Below are 22,556 nucleotides of genomic sequence, written 5' to 3'. Positions count from 1 at the left end.
TCAATTGACTTCACATAATTTTTATACCTGGGATGAGGCTGAAACAAAACAAACCAACACAGAGCTCTTTGTTAAAAACAAAACAAAACAAAACACTTGAAACTTCATTATTGTGAGATGATCGAATGAAAACCAATCCTGTATGAAACAATACATTTCTAATTACATTGACAAATTCTATGATCTATGTCCCCAAATTCCACTATCAGAAGCTCCTGATTTAAAAAAGAAAATACAGACACGAAACCAGGATAGTCCGTCAACAGCAAGATTTGGTTCACTTGGGCAGGTGTGCTGGCCTGGCTGCTCAGCGCAGAGTGACCAGCTCCTCTGCAGAGGTAGGATGGATGGCCACCGTGTTGTCGAAGTCAGCCTTGGTGGCTCCCATCTTGACAGCAACGGCGAAGCCCTGCAGCATCTCGTCACACCCGATTCCTTGCATGTGGATCCCAACCACCTGTGAGAGAAGGGGTGTGGTTCTAGAGGGGACAGTCCTCATTATGTGGGCAGTGGTGACAGACATGTGCTATGTAAAAGGCCCTAAGAACTTCACCTATTGAATCTCAAATATGGCCTAACACAGCTCCGTGGCCCTGCACAGAGGCCTGCCTTGCCATCTGCCTCTAGCCTTCTTGGCTCAGAAGCTGTCTGTCTCTGTATTAATGCCTGTTTATTACTCAGACAGCCACACACCTATGTCTTCCAACCAAGGTAAATTCTCCCTCATGTGTGGTCTCAGTACAGCCATCCCTCCTTTGTGGTTCTGGACGAGCTGTGATGTAACACTTTGTAGAAGGCCAGACAATTTCCCTTTTGCACAGGGGACCTTTCCTGCTTCTTTTCCTTGCCCCAGTGCCAGGACCAAGCATGCAGACTGGCACCAAGGAGGTGTTCGGTGCCTATTACACACAGCCTCTGGCCTACACACATTAAGGGCAAACAGATGTTTGTTTCAAATTACATTCTTCAGCAATGTTTCCCTGACCAATCCTAAAAACCGCTGACATGTTTTCCACAAGTACATCCAAGGGTAGACATTCCACTGCAAAGCAAAGCTGGAGAAGGCAGCTGTGGGGACTGGTCAGCCCCTTTTTGCCCAGCTGCCTCTGAAAACATAAGATGAAGATTTGTAGCAGAATAGAAAACAAAGCCAAAGAAACAATCTAAACAGTTACACTGAGCACTGGTTAAGGAGAACACGAAGCCATTTGGTTTCGTGTTTAAAACATCCACATTCTATTTTGCACAGTCGAGGTTTGCATTCTAGCTTGAGCTCTGGCCTCTGACTCCAGTTTCCTGCTAAAGCAGACCCTAAGAGGCAGGGAGGAAGGCTGGAGTAACAGAGCTCTGTCCATCTGTGTGGGAGATCTGGACTGAATTTCTGGCTCTTGACTTGTGCCCAGCCTTGGTCTACTACAAGCATCTGAGCGGTGAACCAGCAGTCAGGAGCTATCTCACTATCCACATCTTTGTGTCTCTGCCTCTCAGCATTCCAGAATAATTTCAGTTGGCATAATAACATAAATTCCCACTGACTTCATCTTATACACAGAAGTTGTTCGAAATAACTTACTATGAACTTAATCCATTATTTCCCTAATGTTCTGTGTCACGCCTTACAAAGAAGGTAACTCAGAAACAACCAATCTGCTTTTACTTTTTTGGTGGTTGTTTCTGTTTTCTTCAACTGTTCTCTGTTTCTATCCCAGCTCCCTGCTAAAGGCCTAGAAAAGCAGCAGAGGATAGTCCAAGTTCCTGTGCCCCCGTATCCACATGGGAAACCCAGTTCTGGCTCCCAGCTTCAGACCAGCCCAACTCTGACTGTTGTGGATGGAAGAGCTCTCTATCTCTCCTTCTCTCTATAACTCTGCCTTTCACATAAAAACAAACTCTTTTAAGGAAAATATTTGGTGTACAGTGGGGTGAGAAGCCTTAACTGCTTGGTCTCCTCCTTGCCCACCCCACCATCACTGCCAATGTTGACAGCATGGCTGAAGAGCCACCTACCTTCTCCTCCTTGTTGGCACAAACCATTTTCATCACGCATTTTGTTTTCCTGGTGGTGACGGCGTGATACATCGGGGTGAAGGAGGTAGAATAGGTCTTCACATTTTCTTTTCCATATTTAGCAATGGCCTCGTCTAAAACATAAATTTTTTAAAAAGCATCCATCAAAACAAAACAAAAAAAATACTTAGAAACAAAGACGACCAGAATTAAATCACAAGAAAATGTCAGATGATATGCAAATGATAGATATTGTAGAAAATAAATCCCTATGTCATTTAATTAAAAGGGTTGGGGTCAGCATCGTGGTACAGCATGTTAAGCCTACCCCTGCAATGCCAACATATCACAGGAGTGCCAGTTCTAGTCCTGGGTGTTCCACTTTTTTTTTAAAAAAGATTTATTTATTTTCTTTGAAAGATTTTACAAAGAGAGAAGTAAAGATTGAGAAATCTTCCATCCACTGATTCACTCCCCAAGTAGCTACAATGGCCAGAGCCGAGCTGATCTGAAGCAAGGAGCCAGGAGCTTCTTCTGGGTCTCCAATGTCAGTATAGAAGCCCAAGGACTTGAGCCATTTCCCACTGCTTTCCCAGCCATAAGCAGAGAGCTTGATTAGAAGTGGAGTAGCCAGAACAGGACTGGGTGCCCATATGGGAATGTTGACACTGCAGTGTGGAGGATTAGCCTGATGTGCTGGTCCCAGTGCCCCACTTCTTATTCAGCTCCTTGCTAATGTACTTGGAACAGCAGCTGAGGATGGCCCAAGGCCCTGGATCCCTGGAAGAAGCTCCTGGCTCTTCATTTCAGCCGGCCCAGAACCAGCCACTGTGGCCATTTGGGGAGTGAACCAGGAAATAGAAGGTTATTGTCTATCTTGTTCTTTCCTCTTCTCTTTGTAACTCTGCTTTTAAAATAAGTAAAGAAAGCCTGCTGTGGTAACGTAGTGGCTAAAATTCACACCTTGCATGTGCCAGGATATCATAATGGATGCCAGTTCATGTCATGGGTGCCTGCTTGTGGCTTGGAAAAGCAGTAGTGGATGGCCCAAAGTCTTGGGTCCTGTACTCCCATAGGAGACCCAGAAGAAGCTCCTGGTTCCTGGCTTTGGATCAGCTCAGCTCTGGCTGTTGCAACCACTTAGGGAGTGAACCAGCAGATGGAAAATCTTTCGTTCTGTCTCTTCTCTTTTCTGTATATCTGACTTTCCAATAAAAATTAATAAATCTTTAATAAATTAATTAAAAAATAAATCTGAAAAAATGGAATTTTGTCTCTAAATTAAAGAGATACCAACAAAGCATGAAAACTAAATGTAGTACAGTAAATTAGAAGACAATCCGGACTTGAAGGGAAATGTTGAAAACAATGACACTATTTAATACATTTGGCAAGGTCTGCATAAGGTTCAGATAATGTTGTAACAACTGAAATGCTTTCATTGACAAGGCCACACTGGTTATCAAAGAGATCAGCCTAGCTGCTAGACAACATGTGATCAAGAACACACATGCAGGTGACGGGTGTATGCTGAGTGGGAAAACAATAAAGGAAAAGTGTTTGGGGTATACAGGAGTCCTCAGCACTACTTTCACAACTTTTTCAGAGTTTGAAATGCGTTTAAATAAAAGGCTAAAAAAAAGTATCAAGAGATGACAGTGGTATTGGAGAAACAGTCGGCACTCTTGGAATATCAGCAGTTAGCAAACAACCTGGACCGGTGCTCGGAGACAGCCTGAGATGGAGTGCCACTCAGGGCCTGAGGCAGACTCAGTCACTGCCAGAGACCCAGAGGAGGAGGACATACACACCCTTCAGGGCTGGGTGCCTGGCACAGTGGGTAAGATGTCGCCTGGGGTCCCTGCATGTTCTCTCAGGGTGCTTGGGGCACATGCCAGCTCCTCTGGTTCCCACTTAGTCTGTGAATACCCACCCCAGGAGGCAGCAGCAAATGGCTCAGGTGCTTGGGTCCCTGCCACCAAAAGTGGGAGAGTCTGATGGGCATTCTGGACTCCTGGGCCAGCCCTGGCTGTTCTGGCCAGTTGGGAAATGAACCAGTAGATAGAAGATCTTTCTCTGCCCTTCAAATAAATACATGTAACAAAAAAAAAAAAACCCTTAAAAAAATTTTAAACAGCCTTCAGCTTTAAATACCTACCTTCCGTGAGTCCCACTGTGCCAATGGGAGGGTGGCTGAAGACCACAGTGGGGATGTTGTCATAGTCCAATTTGGAATCCTTTTTGCATTCGAAGAGTCTATGGGCAAGTTTTCGGCCAGCAGCTATTGCAACTATAGAGATGTTTAAAATTGGAATTTATCTTCAAGCTCATAAAGTCACAAAACTACCCTACTCCTTATTATTTTGACACAAAAGCCAATTCTGATCAAGTTTTATGTTGATCTCACAACAGTAAATACAATATAATAAAGATATGTATGAGTGCGTTAGTGAACAATTCAAACTACTGGCATATGGGAACTCTGCACATTATATTATCACCCCCTTTCCCCCAAAAAAGAAAAAATGCCTTCACCAGTTCCCAGTCATTTGGCAGTTCATCTACTTAATGGGGATGTTAGCTTTTTGATAGCATCTTTACGGAACAAACTATATCCACTTCAAACATCTTTAATTGAACTTTATAACCCGAGTCACTTCTCAGTAAGATCTGTCTGTTTTTACTTAAAAGTTTATTCTCTCCAGGGGCCCGGTGCGGTGGCGCAAGTGGTTAAGGTCCTCGCCTTGCACGCCCGGGATTCCATATGGACGCCGGTTCTATCCCAGCAGCCCCGCTTCCCTTCCAGCTCCCTGCCTGTGGCCTGGGAAGGCAGTCGAGGATGACCCAAAGCTTTGGGACCCTGCACCCGCGTGGGAGACCCGGAAGAGGCTCCTGGCTTCGGACCGGCATAGTATTGGCCGTTGCGCTCACTTGGGGAGTGAATCATCGGACGGAAGATCTTCCTCTGTCTCTCCTCTCTGTATATCCGCCTTTCCAATAAAAAAAATAATAAAAATAAATCTTTAAAAAAAAAAAGTTTATTCTCCTGGGGCCAGTGTTGTAACACTGTGAGTTAAGCCAATAACCCTTGTAGGAGTATGAGTCACAATCCCAGCTGCTCCACTTCCCGTTCAGCTCCCTGCTTGTGGCCTGGGAAAGCAGCAGAGGACGACCCAAGTGCTTGGGCTCCTGCCACGCACGTGGGTGACCTGGATGGAGTTTAGGTTTTGGCCTGGCCCAACCCTGACCTCTGTGGCCATCTAGTGTAGTGAATCAGCATATGGAAGATCAATCTTGTGCTCGCTTCGGCAGCACATATACTAAAAATGGAAGATCAATCTTTCTCGTCTATCCCTCTCTCTATAACTTATCTTCAAGATTAATAAGTCTTTTAAAAATTATTCTTTAGCGTTTATATTCCTAATAGCTCTTTTTTATAAATACATAAATCTGAGTTTAATAAAAGCAAGTTATTGCTTTTATTAATTACAAGATGTCAGTTTTTCCTCCAAATAAGATGGTCAGTAGGACACAAAAATTTGCTTTGGCATAACTTTCACTTGCTACTTAGCATTTAAAATCATTTCTTGTCAAAGGATACAAAACTTGCATTAGACATGACAAGTTCAAGAGATCTATTATACAACATGATGACTATAGTTAACGATAACATTTGGTATTCTTTAAAATTACTAAAAAAAGTAGATTCTAAGTTTTCTCATCAAAATAGGAATGAATCAGGTAAGGTAGCTACTAATGAGCTTAATTTAGGCATTCTGCAATATACAACTACTTCTAAACATGTCATATACCATAAACACATCAAATTTTTATTTAATTACATAATTAATTTAAAAATAGAGACAAAGAACTTTCTAAAGGCGCTAAAGGGCTTTGGGTGGGCTTCCTCCCTGGGGTAAGATCCCAGAACATTTGGAGAAGGCAGGGGAGGTCTCACAGGCGGACAGCAGATGATGTGACATTATCGATGGAGGTGGGACGGGGAGCCTAACTGGGGAAGCAGGTGCAGACTGGACTGGGGAGGGCAGGAAGTCTATTGTGGCTGTGTCAGGACCATAGTCACCCAAGAATGTCAACCTCACCTGCTTCTTCCAAAACCTCCTCCCTCCCTCTCACTATACTATACACAAACCTAGTCCTAACATACCGTTTGTCAGAGGGGCATCATGTCAACTGGACAGAGCTTTTTGTCTACACAAAACATTTTAAGCAGAATGGAGTATCACTCAAAAAGTGCCAGGCAGCAAACTGACACCCACTTTGCTACCCTGAAGACACACATCCCTCTACTTTGTCCAGGTGCAGCCGACTAGGTCAAGCTTTACGGTTTATGTCCCACGCAGCGCCCCTCCTACCTGGGGTCAGAAGGGCTTTCCCACACACATCGCCGACTGCGTAGATGCCTTTGATGCTGGTGTTCTGGAACTCATCCACTATGATGTGACCCTTGTCATCAGTCTGAATCCCCTGAAAATGCAAAAGGAGGCCCCATCAAGCCTGACAGAGCAGGCGCCTGGGTCTCAGGTGACAGCAGCACGTGATGCAGGGTGCGAAGGCAGGCACGCAGCAGACAAGTGCACAGCACACTGGGTAAGCCACTCCCTGGGATGCCTCATCGCAGACAGCGTGTCTGGCTTCAGGCCTGGCTGCTCTGCCCTGGGAAGCAGCAGATGGCAGCACGCGTGGCAGGCCTGGAGGGAGTTCTGGGCTTCAGCCCTGGCTATTCTGGGCATTAGGGGAAGGAATCGGTGTCTGGGAGGTCACTGTCTGTCTGGGCGTGTGTGTGCCTCTCTCTCTCTCTCTCTGCCTTTCATGTCGAATGAAAAGTAATGAATGTGTTTTTTTTACTTAAAGATTTTATTTATTTTTATTGAAAGGCAGGTTTTACAGAAAGGAAGAAAAACAGAGAGAAAAATTTTCCATCTGCTGGTTCACTTCCCAACTGGTCACAATAGCCAGAGCTGAACCAATCTGAAGCCAGGAACCTCTTCCAGGTCTCCCACACGGGTGCAGGGGACCGAGGCGTTGGGCCATCCTCCTCTGCTTTCCCAGCCACAAGTAGGGAGCTGGAAGGGAAATGGAGCAGCCAGAACACGAACCAGTGCCCATATGGGATCCTGGTTCATTCAAGGCAAGGACTTTAGCCACTAGGCTACTGCACCGGGCCCAATTAACGAATTAATTTTTCAAAAGAAAAGAGTACCACCTTTGGAGCCAGACAGAACAGAGTTCAAATCCCAGTTTTATCGTTTAATGGCTAGGAAACATTATAGAACCACTATTTATCAACACATGTTTGAGCTTTTACATAGATACTAAAAGTAATATATTTATTACTGAATCCAGCCACTGGGCAACAGCAGGGAAGTGGACAGACATGCTCCCTACCACCCAGGTCCCAGCCTGATGAGCGAGTCGACGTACTTGAGCCCCTGCTCTCCTCAAGCTGCTGGCCAGGCGAAGCCACATTAGCATCAGGGGTGGACAGGCCCCAGCACACAGCTGCCATTCAGTTTGCACAATGTGAGTACACCTTAACATCAAAGGGGACTCTTTTTACCTTGTCTGTAAAGCAAACACAACCTTCAAGAAACTAAGCTAGCTTGTTCAAGGCCATTGTAACTGGCAAGTTACATAATGAAGGCTCAAACTCTGGGTACCTCGTCCCAGGCTTCATTTCAAAATGGAAAAGGACAAATAGGAATATTAACTGTCTGTAAGCAATGCTGGGCTGAGAGAGGGGTAGCTACCAAGTGTCCCCAGACTCACAGCATCCAGAGAAATAGATCAGAGGTGGGAGGGATCTGTGTTAAGGTGTTGTCATTTCAAAGGCTGTGGTAATGGGATTTCACAACCAACTGGATATAGAAACTAAGGAGAAAAGAATCCACCAGAACCCATCCAAATTTTGGGCATGTGTGTGCGGGGGGATGATGGGCAAACACAGGATACAAGAAGGTTGGAAGCGGACTGCACCAGCTTACCACGTTCTTTAAGTTCAGGCCCCTGGAATTTGGGTCCCGCCCAATGGCCCAGAGCAGGCAGTCAACATCTGGAATGACAGCAGAGGTGGGTTTCCGACCAGGAACCGCAGTGACTGTGGAGATTTCCAAGCCCGAGGAAGTCTGTTTAACTTCCTTAACCTGGTGGCCAAAAGAAATTGTTACAAATGTGTGACAGACACAGGAAATTACAACTTTAATGTTAAAACAAAAATGCCCACTGCAATCTGTATGCTGACATGGCATCCACACTATGATCCCAACGCGGCTGACCCTAGACCTCCCTGGGCCAAGCCTGCTTCCTGGGTCGCCCCCAATCTTCTACCCAGCTGACAGCCAGGAATGCCAGCTGCTGCCCTCGTAAGGATTCTGCTTTAAAAAAAAAAAAAAAAAAAAGCAAAAGTGGGCCCAGCGGCGTGGCCTAGCAGCTAAAGTCCTTGTCTTGAACATGCCGGGATCCCATATGGGCACTGGTTCTAATCCCAGCAGTTTCACTTCCCATCCAGCTCCCTGCTTGTGGCCTGGGAAAGCAGTCGAGGGCGGCCCAAGGCCTTGGGACCCTGCACCCGCATGGGAGACCTGGAAGAAGTTCCTGGATCCTGGCTTTGGATTGGCATAGCATCGGCCGTTGCAGTCACTTGGGGAGTGAATCATTGGACAGAAGATCTTCCTCTCTGTCTCTCCTCCTCTCTGTACATCTGGCTTTCCAATAAATAAATAAATCTTAAAAAAAAAAAAAAAGGGCCCGGCGCGGTGGCGCAGTGGTTAAGGTCCTCGCCTTGCACGCCCGGGATCCCATATGGGCGCCGGTTCTATCCTGGCAGCCCCGCTTCCCTTCCAGCTCCCTGCCTGTGGCCTGGGAAAGCAGTCGAGGACGGCCCAAAGCTTTGGGACCCTGCACCCACGTGGGAGACCTGGAAGAGGCTCCTGGCTTCGGACCGGCATAGTATTGGCCGTTGCGCTCACTTGGGGAGTGAATCATCGGACGGAAGATCTTCCTCTCTGTATATCCGCCTTTCCAATAAAAAAAATAATAAAAATAAATCTTAAAAAAAAAAAAAAGCAAAAGTATTTTCAGCATGTTTAGTTTGAGTCTGGCTCTCCTTCCAACTCCAGCTCCCTGCTAATGCAAACCCCGAAAGGGAGGTGAGGGCTCATACACTTGGGTCCCTGCTACCCCCGTGGAAGACTTAAATTGAGTTCCAGGCTCCTGGCCTATTGTGTCCTTCATTTCCAATAATTCAGTTTGATTTTATTTCAGTGTTGCTATTTCTTGTGTGATGAAGTCTTTAAATTCCTGCATGTGCTTCTCATAGTTGATAAGAAGCTATACAACAAGTGTTTTGAATTCTGTATCCCCCATTTTCTCAATGTACTCCTCAGTGAGCTCTGAGGTTGGCAAAGGCTTTTGCTCCTTTGCAGAGGAGTCTTCAGTAATATTCATTGTGCCTTTGCCTCCTCTTTTGCTCTTGGTCATTATACTTTTGGTTAGCAAATTCTTCTCCTTAGGGCAGGTTTCTAAGCTGTGTCATCCACAGGTCTACTTTTGTGGTTAGTACACTGTTCTTTGTTTGCAGTCACTTGTGCCACTCACTCTAGTGAGTTTCAGATTTGGACTTTTATGTTAGATTTTTGCCACTGTCTCTATAGCTCCAGCTCCTGGCTCACCACTCTCCACCTTCTGTGATCCCATGCTGTTGCTGCACTGTTGTCTGCACACCATTTTTCTTACTTCTGATTTGCTCAGTTCCAAGGATTAGGGAGACATCAGGTGTCCTGAATAGCTAGGTTGGTGGTACTGATCTTGCCGGGAACCTGCTGGCTGTTAGGTCTGAGGGCAACATGGACCTATTTTGACCCATATGATGCCAGACTTGGTATTGTTTTTCGATGTGGGACCAGTAGAATGCACTGAGCTCAGGTCAGCGCATGTGCAGCTCACTGTTGTCCCTGCAGTCTCAAAGCCTTTGCCACACTATACAAAATGGTGCCTGATGTGTCACTCGTGGAGTTCTTGATCTGCTGGCCATTAGGTCCGAGGGCTACCCAGATTTATCTTGTGAGGAACCTGTAGGATGCCATGTCATTGCAAACCACTGAGCCAGAAATGAGTTCACTCCCAGCTTTGTGCATGTGCAGTCCTGTCCATCAGTCTTTGCTTCCCTACACATAACGGTACCCAGTTTGGCTCTTTTTGGGGGTTTGGCCTGTGAAATTCACCCTATTCCTGTACCACCTATTTGGGATCTGCTGCTTTGTCTCTTCTCCTGGTCAAATCAAACAAACCAGCAGGATGGGCAGTTCTTGGGGTTTACTTCCTCGGTTCCCGGTGAACTCCCTTTCCCCCACTTGGTCGATGGTGGAGTTCCAGCTGCAGGTGCAGTTCAGATCAGTTCAGATCACCACTGGTTGAATGCTACTGCAACGTCTGGTCACCGCAACACCACCCTGTTGTTTTCACTGCTTTCCCGTGTCCATTGGTCTCCAGGTGCCCTCTGCCAATGGCCTGTCTTCTCCTATTTCCTAGAATGTGCCCTCTCTGCTTCACCCTGGCTAATGTTTCTGTTTGATTAAACATGTTCTCACCTTATTCTGCCACCTTGATTCTCAATCCAGTTCTTTTAAAGTGTGCTCCATAAATATCTGAATAGAACTTAATGACACTCACATAAACACAGCAACAGCATCGCCAGAAAACTTTCCAGCAGTAATCACTTCCCAGCAGTAACTTCTCAGCTGTAACCACTTCTCTCTCCCTGGCCATTCTTCATGGAAATGAGTGGAGTAAGGATGAGCTTTGAAGTTTAGTGAAAGTCCTATGGTGATTCTTTTTTTTTTTTTTTTTTTGCATTTATTTCTTTTTATTAGAAAGTTAGATTTACAGAGAGAAGGAGAGACGGAGAGAAAGATATTTCATCTCCCATGCCCGTGCAGAGGCCAAAGGCTTTGGACTGTCTTCGACTGCGTTCTCGGGCCACAAACGGAGCTGGGTGGGAAGTGGAGCAGCTGGAACATGAACTAGCGTTCATATGGGATTCCAGCAGATTCAAGGCGAGGATTTAGCCACTGAGCCACTCATAGGACCCCCTACGGCGATTCTGACTATACCCCAACCACCAGTCTTGCAACGTTGCCGTCACAACCTATGGTCACATTTATCCTTATGCTTCACGAAGTCTATGTTGAACCAAGTTGTAGGGGAAATAGTTTAGAAGGCTAATTCTTGCTCTATTTCTTAGGAAACTCAAGTGATTCCCTGAGGAGTTAAAGTACGCTGAAATTCTTTCCACCTGCCTAGCTCAAATGGGCGTACTTTACATATAGATTCTGGAGTGGGCATCTAGCTGAGGGGTAAGAACACCTGCACCCCCTATCGGAGGCATGTGTTCAAGGCCTGGCTTGGGCTCCTGTTGCCAGCTTGCTGATAACGCACACATCCTGAGAGGCATTGGTAGTAGTTCAGGTGGCTGGGTTCCTGCCACTCTAGTTGGAGAACTGGCTCATATTCCTCTTAGCTTTGGCCTAGCTCATATCAGCCACGGCAGTCATCTGCAAGGAATGAACTAACAGAAGGGAACTCTCTCTTCATTAAGTTAAAAAGAAATTATTTTAGAGTCTACATTTCCTTAAAATAAATAAAAATAATAAAAAAAAGTAAGGTCATGCAACAAGGCATCTGAGCACAAAAATCAAAGCTTAAATTCTAAATTCACTACCAGGTTTTTAATTTTTTAAAACATGATTGATTTACTAGAAAGAGAAGAAAAGGCAGAGAAAGATCTTCCCACTGTTGGTTCACAGCCCAAACAGCTGCAACAGCAAGGGCCTGGGCTAGATAAAAGCAAGGAACTTCTGGGTCTCCAGGTGGATGCACTTGGGCTCTCCTCTGCTGTGTACCCAAGAGCATTAGCAGGGAGCTGGATCAGAAGTGGAGCAGCTGGGGCCCGGCGCAGTGGCGCAAGTGGTTAAAGGTCCTCGCCTTGCACGCCCGGGGTTCCCACATGGGCGCCGGTTCTAATCCCGGCAGCCCTGCTTCCCTTCCAACTCCCTGCCTGTGGCCCGGGAAAGCAGTCGAGGACGGCCCAAAGCTTTGGGACCCTGCACCCGCGTGGGAGACCCGGAAGAGGCTCCTGGCTTCGGATTGGCATAGCATCGGCCGTTGCGCTCACTTGGGGAGTGAATCATCGGATGGAAGATCTTCCTCTCTGTCTCTCCTCTCTGTATATCTGCCTTTCCAATAAAAAAAATAATAAAAATAAATCTTAAAAAAAAAAAAAAAAAAAGAAGTGGAGCAGCTGGGACATGAACTGGCACCCCCTGGGATGTCGGCGCTATAGTGGAGGCTTAACGTGCTACAGCACAGCACCAACCCACAGATTTCTAATCTTACTTCTTGATTTCCTTCACATAATCAAGTGGAATACAGCTTAGGAGAAAGAGGCGGAAACGCTAGGAAGCAGGAGGCACTGTCTGGGTAGACCCAGGTGTTGCGTCCCCATCACTGCTGGAGGAGGCCACAGAGGGAGGAAGAAAGACTGCATGGTGTCCAGGACATGGCCCACGTACCTGGCAGTACTTGAGGACTTCTATGCCGGCATTCTCCAGCTCTTCGGTACAGTTGGAACTGATGAGAGAATCAAAATTCCTCAGCACCTGTGCACAAAGGGCAGCCGAGGAGAGGGCAGTGAGAAAGGAGTCACGGCTGATCACAGGCTAGCCACGGAGAGTTCTCAGAAATGCCTCACTTCCCGACACTGCCACTCATGTCCACAGTACACACGTGACTTCATCAACTCCTGCTTTAGAGGGACTGGCAGCCCAGGTATCTGTATTCACCTCTTCCTGTGGCTTGCTTCTCTTTCGTGGAACTTCAGGGAGGAAAGTCATGTCCAACTTTTACTACCTAGATCAAAAACTTGTTTATGGAGCCAGACATACAGCACAGCCTGTCAGGACTTTGCCAGCCCACATGCAGCACACCCTGGACAGGGTGTTAAGGCAGGAGGCTGTAAAAAAACCACACAGCAATTCTAGAACAGACTGAACGAAGAGGCAGGAGTTATCTTTGTGCTGGGAGAGAACCGGAGAGGTAGGAGGCCTCTGTGTGGCTCTCTGCAAACAGGCCCACTTTCTAAGCACAGGAGCCAGCCATGCTCCAGACATATACTACTGCAAACACGCTGACTTCCTAAGTTCAGGCTGGCCATCCCCTATTCGTGGGGAATAGTCCAGCAAAGCAACAGAACATTTTTCGATGGAGAACTCCGTTCAGAATGAAAATCTCCTGGGTGTCAATGACAGGATACATTTCAAAGTCAAGGATGCAACTCCTGGGAACCCACACCAACAAGGACTGCCAGCATCTCCCGTTTTCTGTCATTTGCTCAAGTAAACACTAGAGTCACAGCAGTCAAGGGCGCAGGAGTCTGACCAATCCTGTCCCTGCTCATGGCATGATGTGGCCTGCTCGAGTCACATGTTTCCGGGAGCCAGTCAGCAGCAGGACCATACCCTTGGGCCAGCATTCACAATTCCAAAAGCTCTAATGCGGTGCTGCCAGAGGCCTCATCAACAAGACACCGGGGAATTTCGAAAAGTTCGTGGAAATGGAATTACAAGGTAAGGGTATGTTCTTTTTTAAAACATCTATTTATTTTTATTTGAAATGCAGATTTTAGAGAGAGAGGAGAGACAGAAAGAAGTTTTCCGTTTTCCATCTTCTGGTTCACTCCCCAAATGACTACAATGGCTGCAGTGGGACCAACCTGAAGCTGGGAACCTGGAGCTTCTTCTGGGTTTCGCATGTGGGTGCAGGGAACAAAGGACTTGAACCACCCTCTGCTGCTTTCTCAGGACATAAGCAGGGAGCTGAACGGGAAGTGGAACAGCCAGGACTTGAACTGTCTCCCCTATGGGATGTTGGCATCCCATGTGGAAGCTTGGTTTGGCTGCCACTGTGCCAGGCTCCACAAGTTTTGGGCCAGGTCTTGGATATAGTGATTAATATACCAATTGGAATGTCCACCCTCCATATCAGACTGCCTGGGTACCAGTCCCAGCTGCATTCACATATCAGCTTGTTCTTACTATGCACCCTGAGAGGCAGCAGGTGAGGACCCAAGTACTTGGGTCCCTGTTATCCACATGGAGACCTCGAAGGACTTTCTACTTCTTGCTCTGGTGTGGCTTAGCTTGGCCATTGTGGGCATTTGGGAGAAAACAAGGGGATGGAAGAACTCTTTCCCCATGTTTCAAATAAATAAAATAAACAAAAAAATTTCAAAGGCTTTAGTGGATAAAAATTTTAAAACAAGAGAGTGTGGAGGTGAGGATTTGGTCTAGTGGCTAAGGGACAGGTGGAGCAATGGATTAAGTTGCTGCCTGCAACGCCAGCATCTCACTTGGGCACCAGGTGAGTCCTACCTGCTCTACTTCTAGTTCATCTGCCTGCTAACTCACCTGGGAAAGCAACAGAAAATGGTCCAAGTGCTTGGGCCTCTATACCCATGTGGCAGACCCAGAAGAAGCGCCTGGCTTTGGCCTAGGCCAGCTCAGGCTATGGTGGCCATGTGGAAAGTAACCAATCTATGGAAGATCTCTCTATTTCTCCCTCTGTAATTTTGCCTTTCAAATAACAAATTGTAAAAAAAAAAAAAAAACAAAACCAACCAAACAAAACACACACACACCCACATAATACAAGCAAACAATCACTACCACCACCAAAAAACAGTGCTTACCATGCTCATGTCCCAGATCGGAGTGCCTATTTTTGTTTTTGTTTTTTGTTTTTATTTTGTTTTAAATTAGAAAGGCAGCTACAGAGAAAGAGAGGTGTTGGGGAGGGGTGTCTTCCAGCTGTTGGTCCACTCCCCAAATGGCCACAATGGTTGGAGTAGGCACAGGTCAAAGTCAAGAGCTTCTTCTGGATCTCCCACAGGGGCACAGGAGCCAAAGAAGTTGGACCATTAACTGCTGCTTTCCCAGACTCATTTAGCAGGGAGCTGGATGGGAAGTGGAGCAGCTGGGACTTGAACCAGCACCCATATAGAATGCTGGCACTGCTGGTGACGGATTTACACATTAGGTCACAGTGCTAGCCCCCACTGCCTAGGTTTGATTCCTTGTCCTTGGCTCCTGATTCCAGCATCCTGCCAGCGCAGACCCTGGGGGGCAGTTCTGATGGCTCATATATTAGGTAGCTGCTTCCCATGCAAGAGCCCTACATGAAGTTCCTGGCTCCACTCTCTGTGTGTCCATCACAGGTATCTGCAGCATGAAGCAGTGGATGGGAACTCTAGCATATTAAAAAAAAAATTTTTTTTAACTTAAAAAAGCTTTGGCAGAAAAAAACTTGAAATCCATGTATTTTTTTCCCTCATAATACACATTCCATTAACTTTCAGTGACTTTTTAAAAAAAGATTTATTTGTTTATTTGAAAGGCAGAGCCACACACACATATATAGACACACAGAGAAGTGGGAGGGCAGGACACAGTTAGAGATCTTTCATCTACTGGTTCATTCCCAAGCGGCTGTAATGGTTGGGCTGAGCCAGGCTACAGCCAGGAGCCTGGAACTTCATCCAAGTCTCCCACATGGATGTCAATGGCCCAAGCACCTGAACCATCTGCTGCTGGTCTCTCCCAGGCACCACGCAAGTAGGGCGTTGGGCTGGGTGCAGAGCAGCTGGGACTCTCCATGGTGCTCCCATATTGGAGGGTAGCTATGAAAGCTACAACTTATGTTGCTATGCCACAATGTAATTTCCTGGTTTTGACTATAGCAGTCACAAAACTTCACTTGGTTTGCATTGCTTTATTGACAAAATGAAGTCCAAAGGGGCAGGCATGTGGCTTAGTGGTAAAGATCCTGCTTGGACAACCGCATCACATGCTGGAATTCCTGGGTAGAAGTCCTGGCTCCACTCTGATTCTAGCTTCCTGCTAAGGTGCCGGCCCTGGGAGGCAGCAGGTGATGGCTCACGTCATTAGGCTCCTGGCACTCCCATGAAAGTCCTGCATGGAGTTCCCAGCTTCCAGATTCAGCCTGCTCAAGCCCCAGCTGCTGTGGGCCTTTGAGGAGTAAACTAGCAGATAGGAGCTCTCTCTCTCTCTTGCCTCTCAAATAAAATTCAAGTGGTTCATCTTTAAAATTCCTTTTAGCACAAAGATTCAGTGAAGGTTTTCGACTGAGTGCTAACAATTCAATACTACCTGCTCATGGGGAATTGGGTTCCACCATTAAAAAGTACCCTGGGGTCAGTGCAATGGAATAACCATTTACAGACTACAATGCAGTTAATTTCTCTGCCTGAAAGCAACAGGATCCCATATAGGTGCTGGTTTTGTAGAGTTGAAATCAAAATGGAGTAAACATAGTTCATTGCTAACTGCAATTCTTTTTGCTTTTTGTAACTTCTGCTTTACTTGCTTGGCTAACAAACTGTGTGAGCCTACAGACCTTATGGCCAACACAAGCTTTAGTGCCAATGGCCTCAATCCCCATAAATCAAGGCCCCAGCATTATTAACCCATTGATAATTCAAGATTGGGGTCTGCTTGTCACAGGTGATGTCAAAATTGGAGCCCAGTCCTGAGGAGAGCAGGCAGGGGCTGGCAACCTGAGATAAGCAAGGGATATGTAATCCTTCCTCACTCACCTCCCGAGCTGTTGTAAATTGTGGCCCCCCTTGAAGCTGTGGCCAACTGCCCCGTATAAAAACTTTGTAATTGTACTACTCGGGGCCACACTTTGGTAAGGGGTGCTGGTCCTGGCTGGCTGATTGGTGGGTCGGTCAGCTGGTTGCCTTGCCTCTCATTTATAATAAACTTTTGTTGTGACTGTCACTGGTGAATGTAACATTCTGTTTTAGTGGTTGAGTGGATGCAACAGTTTATGTCCCAGCTGCTCCACTTCCCATTCAGTTCCCTGCTGATGGCCTGGGCAGGTAGCGGAGCATGGTCCAAGCCTTGGGCCCCTATATGCATGCGGGTGACCCAGAGGAAACTTCTGTCTCCTCACTTCACATGAGCTCAGCTCTGTAACTGCCTTCCCAATAAAAACAAGTAAAAATTTTTTAAATATGTATTTTTATTGGAAAGGCAGATCAGATTTACAGAGAGAGGGAAAGAAGTCTTCTATTCACTAACTCACTGTCCAAATGGCAAAATGTTCAGAGCTAAGCCAATCCAAAGCCAGGAGCCAAAAGCTTCTTCTGGGTCTCCCACAAGGGTGCAGGGTCCCAAGACCTTGGGCGATCCTTTACTGCTTTCCTAGGCCACAAGCAGGGAGCTGGGTGGGGAGTGGAGCAGCCAGGATACAAACTGGCGCCCATATGGGATCCTGGCACTTGCAAGGTGAGGATTTAGCCATTGAGTCATAGTGCTGAGCCTATAAAACTTACTTTTTTAAGAGAAGAAATTAACCTGACAGTATGTTTAGTATTTGTATGTAGGTATACCTCCTCTGTATTAGGGTAGCTGCTAAACCATCTATGAAAACATTAGCTGGTTTGATCACTTCAAAACTGTTATCTCCTAGCTGCTGGGAGGGGACACACGGGACTCAGATGCCAGCTGACCTGCTTTTCGATTCAGTACGTAATGATAACATCATAAGAGATCTCCGCCCCCACCTCTCAGTTTTAAAAAGAAGCCAGCTAGCATGCAGGACAGAGAGGGACCAAGGATGGAATTTACCTTATCCTGCCGGATCATCAGGGACGTCTTGGAACCCAGGGCTGAGAAGATTCCGGCGATCTCCACAGCAATGTAACCGGCTCCCACAATGACGCTCCGCCTGGGGAAAAGCACACACTCACACTGTTACGGGGACTCCTCTTGGAGCCCTTTCAGATGCCCTGAGTTAAGAAGGCAGTGCGGGTGCATCCCTGCAGCCTGGGGCTCGGTTCTCACTGCAGCTAGCATCTTCCATCTCCACGGGGTCTGTCACACCAGGGACACTGACACTGCTACCCTGGTGACTTAAGCTAGCTGTCAAATGTCAACAGGTTACTATTCCCCTAGAGTCTTCTCCGGGATGCCATTTGAAGCAGAAAACTTGTCTTTGTAGAGAGGAGATATGTGTTACTTTAGGGCTGCCTTGGCCTCATTTCTCCTGAGTGGAAACACACACTTTTGAAACTGGAGGTGTGGCTGTAATGAAGGTTGTGCCTAAAACTCAAACCGGGACGGTGGTGCCTAGCAGCTTCCTGCTCCTGTGCTCGGTGTGTCCCCTCAATCAGCTCTGTCAACTTGTGCAACATCACCCAGAGGGCCACCAGAGCCAACCATTCCAACCTGCAGGCTAGTGTGCACACAGATAAAACTCACGGAGTACATTTTGGCCACCAGTTCCTCCCCTTGCAGCAAGGTTTGAGTAGAAAGTGCAGAGGATTCTGGCCCTGGGGTGGGGTTTGCTTCCACACTGGCCCGGGGCCTCAGGGCACACCCCTGCAGATCCCTGAGAAGGGACTGCTATGGCAGTTGGCCAAAACCAACAGTGTGCCTTGATAAGGAAGAGCAGACACACTGTGCCTGGAATCTTGACTTTACAGACTTGCGGTGCCAGAGATGGAGATCAAACTCCATGAGTGGATGAAAGTCCAAGACCGAAGTTAAAGCCTGTAGGTGAGGGCTCGCAATTGGACCATGGTCCAAAGCCAAAGAACTGTATCTTTAAAGATATCCTTGACTGGGCCTGGCACCGTGGCCTAGTGGCTAAAGTCCTAGCCTTAAACTCGCTAGGCTCCCATATGGTCGCAGTTCTAATCCCGGCGGCTCCACTTCCCATCCAGCTCCCTGCCTGTGGCCTGGGAAAGCAGTTGAGGACAGCCCAAAGCCTTGGGATCCTGCTCCTGTGTGGGAAACCCAAAAGAGCTCCTGGTTCCAGGCTTCGGATCGGCACAGTACCGGCTGTTGCGGTCACTTGGGGAGTGAATCATTCGACGGAAGATCTTTCTGTCTCACCTTCTCTCTGTATATCTGACTTTGCGATAAAAATAAATAAATCTTTAAAAAAAGATATCCTTGGCTCCTGTGCTTGCTTCCTGTTCATCAAGCATCAACTAGTAAGCATCAACAGGGGACATGGCTATACAGAATTGTGCCACCTCAGTGTCTGTAGTTTGACTCCCAGAGCAGTTCAACGAAGGGTTGAGGCAGTGACCCCTCTAGGTTGACTTCCTTCCTCAGAGAGGGGGGGTTCCCTCTGCCTGCCCCACTTTTATAGTCTATATTTTGATGTTTGTCTCATTTCTTGTTTTCTCAATTGCACGTCACCTTCCATTCCAATTCTGTTCACACACTGCCACAGCAGAGGTGGGGTGATGTTCTGCAAAGCCTGAATGTTTTCATGTCCAAGAGCAACTGCTAAGGTGGAGCCCCCCCAGGGAGTCAGGTCAGGAAGCGTTTCAGGGAGCAGGCAGGCAGAAGGGGCACCCAGAAACCCAGCACTGAACGCTATGGCTTCTCCATAGAACAGCAGGGAGCCCTGTTGCCCCTCAGCTCCATCTGGGTGCTCTCACCACATCACTGACCACAAAGTGTCTACCGACAATGACTTCCCCCCTGCCATGCCCAGAAGGCGCCTCTTCTTGCCCCATCCGGGCCCTCAGAACTGCTGGCAATACTGAAGTCATCAGCACCCTCCACCCAGCCAGAAGCGCTCCGGGGCTCAAAGGGAATCACATGGTGCCCAGCTTGTGGTGCCCCGCCCACAGAACTCATCCTTTCCCTCATTATTTGCTTATGCAGCCACACTGCAACAATGAAGAAGGAGTCTGACAAGAAAAGAAAAATCACCTATCGGGGCCGGCACTGTATTGGAGTAGGTAAAACCTTTGCCTGTGCCATCAGCAGCCCATATGAGTGCCAGTGTGAGTCCAGAACACTGACTGCCCTTCTAATCCACCTCCTTGCTTATGAACCAGTGGATAAAAGATCTCTTGCGTGTGCTCTCTCTATCTATACATATATCTATCTATATATATATATCTATACATATATCTCTCTATATAGATATCTATAGATATCTACATATAGAGAGAAACTTTCAAATAAGTAAGAAAATTTTAAGAAAAATCACCTACTGATTGTTCATTCATTGTCCCACATTCTAGTCTCTTTGCTCAATGACATACCTACATTCACATTCAGCTTGTTATGCACCAACATTTGACAAACAACTTAAGAACATCAAACGGGAAGAAACCTATCAGAGCGTGCTGCCACAGTGTGCTTAGGTGGAATTGTGTTGGTTGAACATGAAGGGTCAGGATCCCGTTCCTTGATGCTGGCCCACGTGTGTTACATCATCAACCCTCCCAACAGGGCAGGGGGCAAGGTAGGCTGTCAGACCGATGGTAAACCTCTCTCAAGTCAGAAGATGCCCTGCTCTTCCCGTCTTTGTGGGACAATTCCCCTGGTGGTGTGCGTGTGCTGGGCAGCCCTTCTCAGCTCTGCTAGCTGGCTGGGCCCTGGCTACAGCCAGGGAACACCAGAACCATGGATGTCTCCCTCCCTGAAAACCCTTGCAAAAGCACAGGGTTAGGACCTCAAATGGCATGGGGAGGAGCAAACGTGAGCAACAGCCACTCCTAGATACTTGGGAGGAGACCGGGGCGGGGGAGAGGGACAGCTCCAGCCCTGAATCCTCCTCCTGTTCCTAGGGCTCATCGCTCACCATGGAGGAGGGAAGCACCCCCTCAGCCTAGCCAACCTACAGTACAGCACTTTCCAAGCACGGCAACCATGGTCCTCATTCTCTTTTTTTCTCTCTAAGAACCCCAGCCTACAGCAGGAGGGTACCCAGATGACAGTGATCACCCACCATTCTGAACAACACAGGTTCAGTTACTCTGGACACATCACCGACTGATGCCCTATCATACTGGACAGAAGACAGTTTCAGGGCCATACTACCCACTCCTGAAATCTGCCCTGGGTATTTCAATTTGGCTTAAAAAACCATCACAGTGCAGGTGACGCTGTAGTATAGCATGTAAATCTGCCACCTGCAGCACTGGCATCCCAAACGGGCACTGGGTCCAGACCCAGATGGCTCTACCTCCAATCCAGATCCCTGGTAATGTGCCTCAGAAAGCAGAGGATGGCCCAAGTGGTAGGACCGTTGCCCCTAAGTGGGAGACCCAGAAGAAGTTCCTGGCTCCCAGTTTCAAAGCACCCCAGCTAGAGCCCAGCACTAGCTGATGTGATCATTTGAGGAGTAAACCAGTGGATGGAAGACCTCTCTCTGACTCTTTCTGAACTCTGACTTCCAAATAAATGAATAATAGTAATAATAAAGACTTTTAAAAAAGCAAACACACTGCAGTGGCCCCAAAACCACAGCATGAAAGATCTGAGAGATCTACTGAGGAGCCCACATACGGCTGGGATTTCCAAGGTCATGGAAAGGTCAGAGCCGGGAGAAATGACTTAAGCAAGGGCAGGAGAAGCAGCACCGTGAGGAGACTGTGGCAGGAGGAAGCAAGCAGCTCGGCTCACCTGGGCAGCTCTTCTAGCTGAAAAAACCCATCACTGGTGATCCCCAGGTTGGCGCCTGTGTAGAAAAACACAAACAGATCACACAAGACTGGCCTCTCCCTTGCTACATGCTCTTTTTTTATGCAACAAGTGCACGCTTTGTCAGCCAGTGCACCCTGTGCTTTGACAAGGGACGAGCAGTGCCAGCCGAGTAACCCCCACATGCCTCGGTTTTGGGGAACTCTATGCACTGGCCCTGCCTTGCCCATTGGATCCCCACCCCCAGTGTGACCTACGCCCTCCCCTCTCTGCTTTTTCCTTCCAGGCTTCGAGCCTCCTTGTGGAAAACCTCCAAGTGCATACTCCAGGTGTGTGACAGCCCCCACCCCCACTATCCAAAGCTCTGGTTCCATATTTCCAACTGTTGCACCACACAATTCTACTCTGCCTCCAACTCAATGCAGGCTGCAGATCTCGTATCTAAAATGGTAGGAACCACAAGTGTTTCCAATTTTTTTTTCTGGATTTTGGGATATTTGTATATAAGAATGAAGCTTTTTCTTAAAAAAAAAAAAAAAACCTTCTATTTTTTTTACTGAAAAAGCAGATTTACAGAGAGAAGGAGAGAGAAAAAGATCTTCCATCTGCTGGTTCACTCCCCAAATGGCCACGATGGCTGGAGCTGAGTTGATCCAAAACCAGGAGCCAGGAGCTTCTTCCAGGTCTCCCACACAGTGCAGGGTCCCAAGGCTTTGAGTCATCCTCCACTGCTTTCCCAGGCCACAAGCAGGAAGCTAGATGGGAAGCAGAGCAAGTGGGACAGGAACTGGTACCTATATGGGATGCTGGCACTTAGAGAGGATTAGCTAGTGGAGCCATTGAACTGGGACCCCATAATGAAGTTATTTCAAGGTTAGTACTGAAGCTTAAGCATGAATTCACTTGTATTTTGTGTATACCACATATACATAGCTTGAAGATAATCTTATACAATTTTTAGATATTTCCTTGACAGGCTTTCATTGTGGTGTAGCCCGT

At 47.2% G+C, this 22,556-nt stretch overlaps 1 protein-coding gene across 1 annotated transcript in view; it reads right to left on the bottom strand.

The window, feature by feature from the left end:
• Positions 1 to 7: 7 nt before the first annotated feature.
• Positions 8 to 22,556, bottom strand: part of GSR (glutathione-disulfide reductase) — a 40,431-nt gene continuing 17,882 nt past the window's right edge. Inside the window, exons 6-13 of the mRNA XM_040994222.1 lie at positions 21,540 to 21,594; positions 17,733 to 17,832; positions 12,597 to 12,683; positions 8,013 to 8,171; positions 6,384 to 6,495; positions 4,166 to 4,297; positions 2,008 to 2,141; positions 8 to 457 (exon numbers count right to left, since the gene is read on the bottom strand). Of these exons, the coding sequence (XP_040850156.1) occupies positions 308 to 457; positions 2,008 to 2,141; positions 4,166 to 4,297; positions 6,384 to 6,495; positions 8,013 to 8,171; positions 12,597 to 12,683; positions 17,733 to 17,832; positions 21,540 to 21,594 (929 nt within the window). The 3' untranslated portion in view covers positions 8 to 307. The remainder of the gene's footprint in view (positions 458 to 2,007; positions 2,142 to 4,165; positions 4,298 to 6,383; positions 6,496 to 8,012; positions 8,172 to 12,596; positions 12,684 to 17,732; positions 17,833 to 21,539; positions 21,595 to 22,556) is intronic.

Source organism: Ochotona curzoniae, unplaced genomic scaffold (genome assembly GCF_017591425.1).
Source record: "Ochotona curzoniae isolate NIBS_2020 unplaced genomic scaffold, NIBS_Ocur_1.0 contig_899, whole genome shotgun sequence".
Taxonomy (NCBI): domain Eukaryota; kingdom Metazoa; phylum Chordata; class Mammalia; order Lagomorpha; family Ochotonidae; genus Ochotona; species Ochotona curzoniae.
This window is presented reverse-complemented; position numbering and strand designations above follow the sequence as displayed.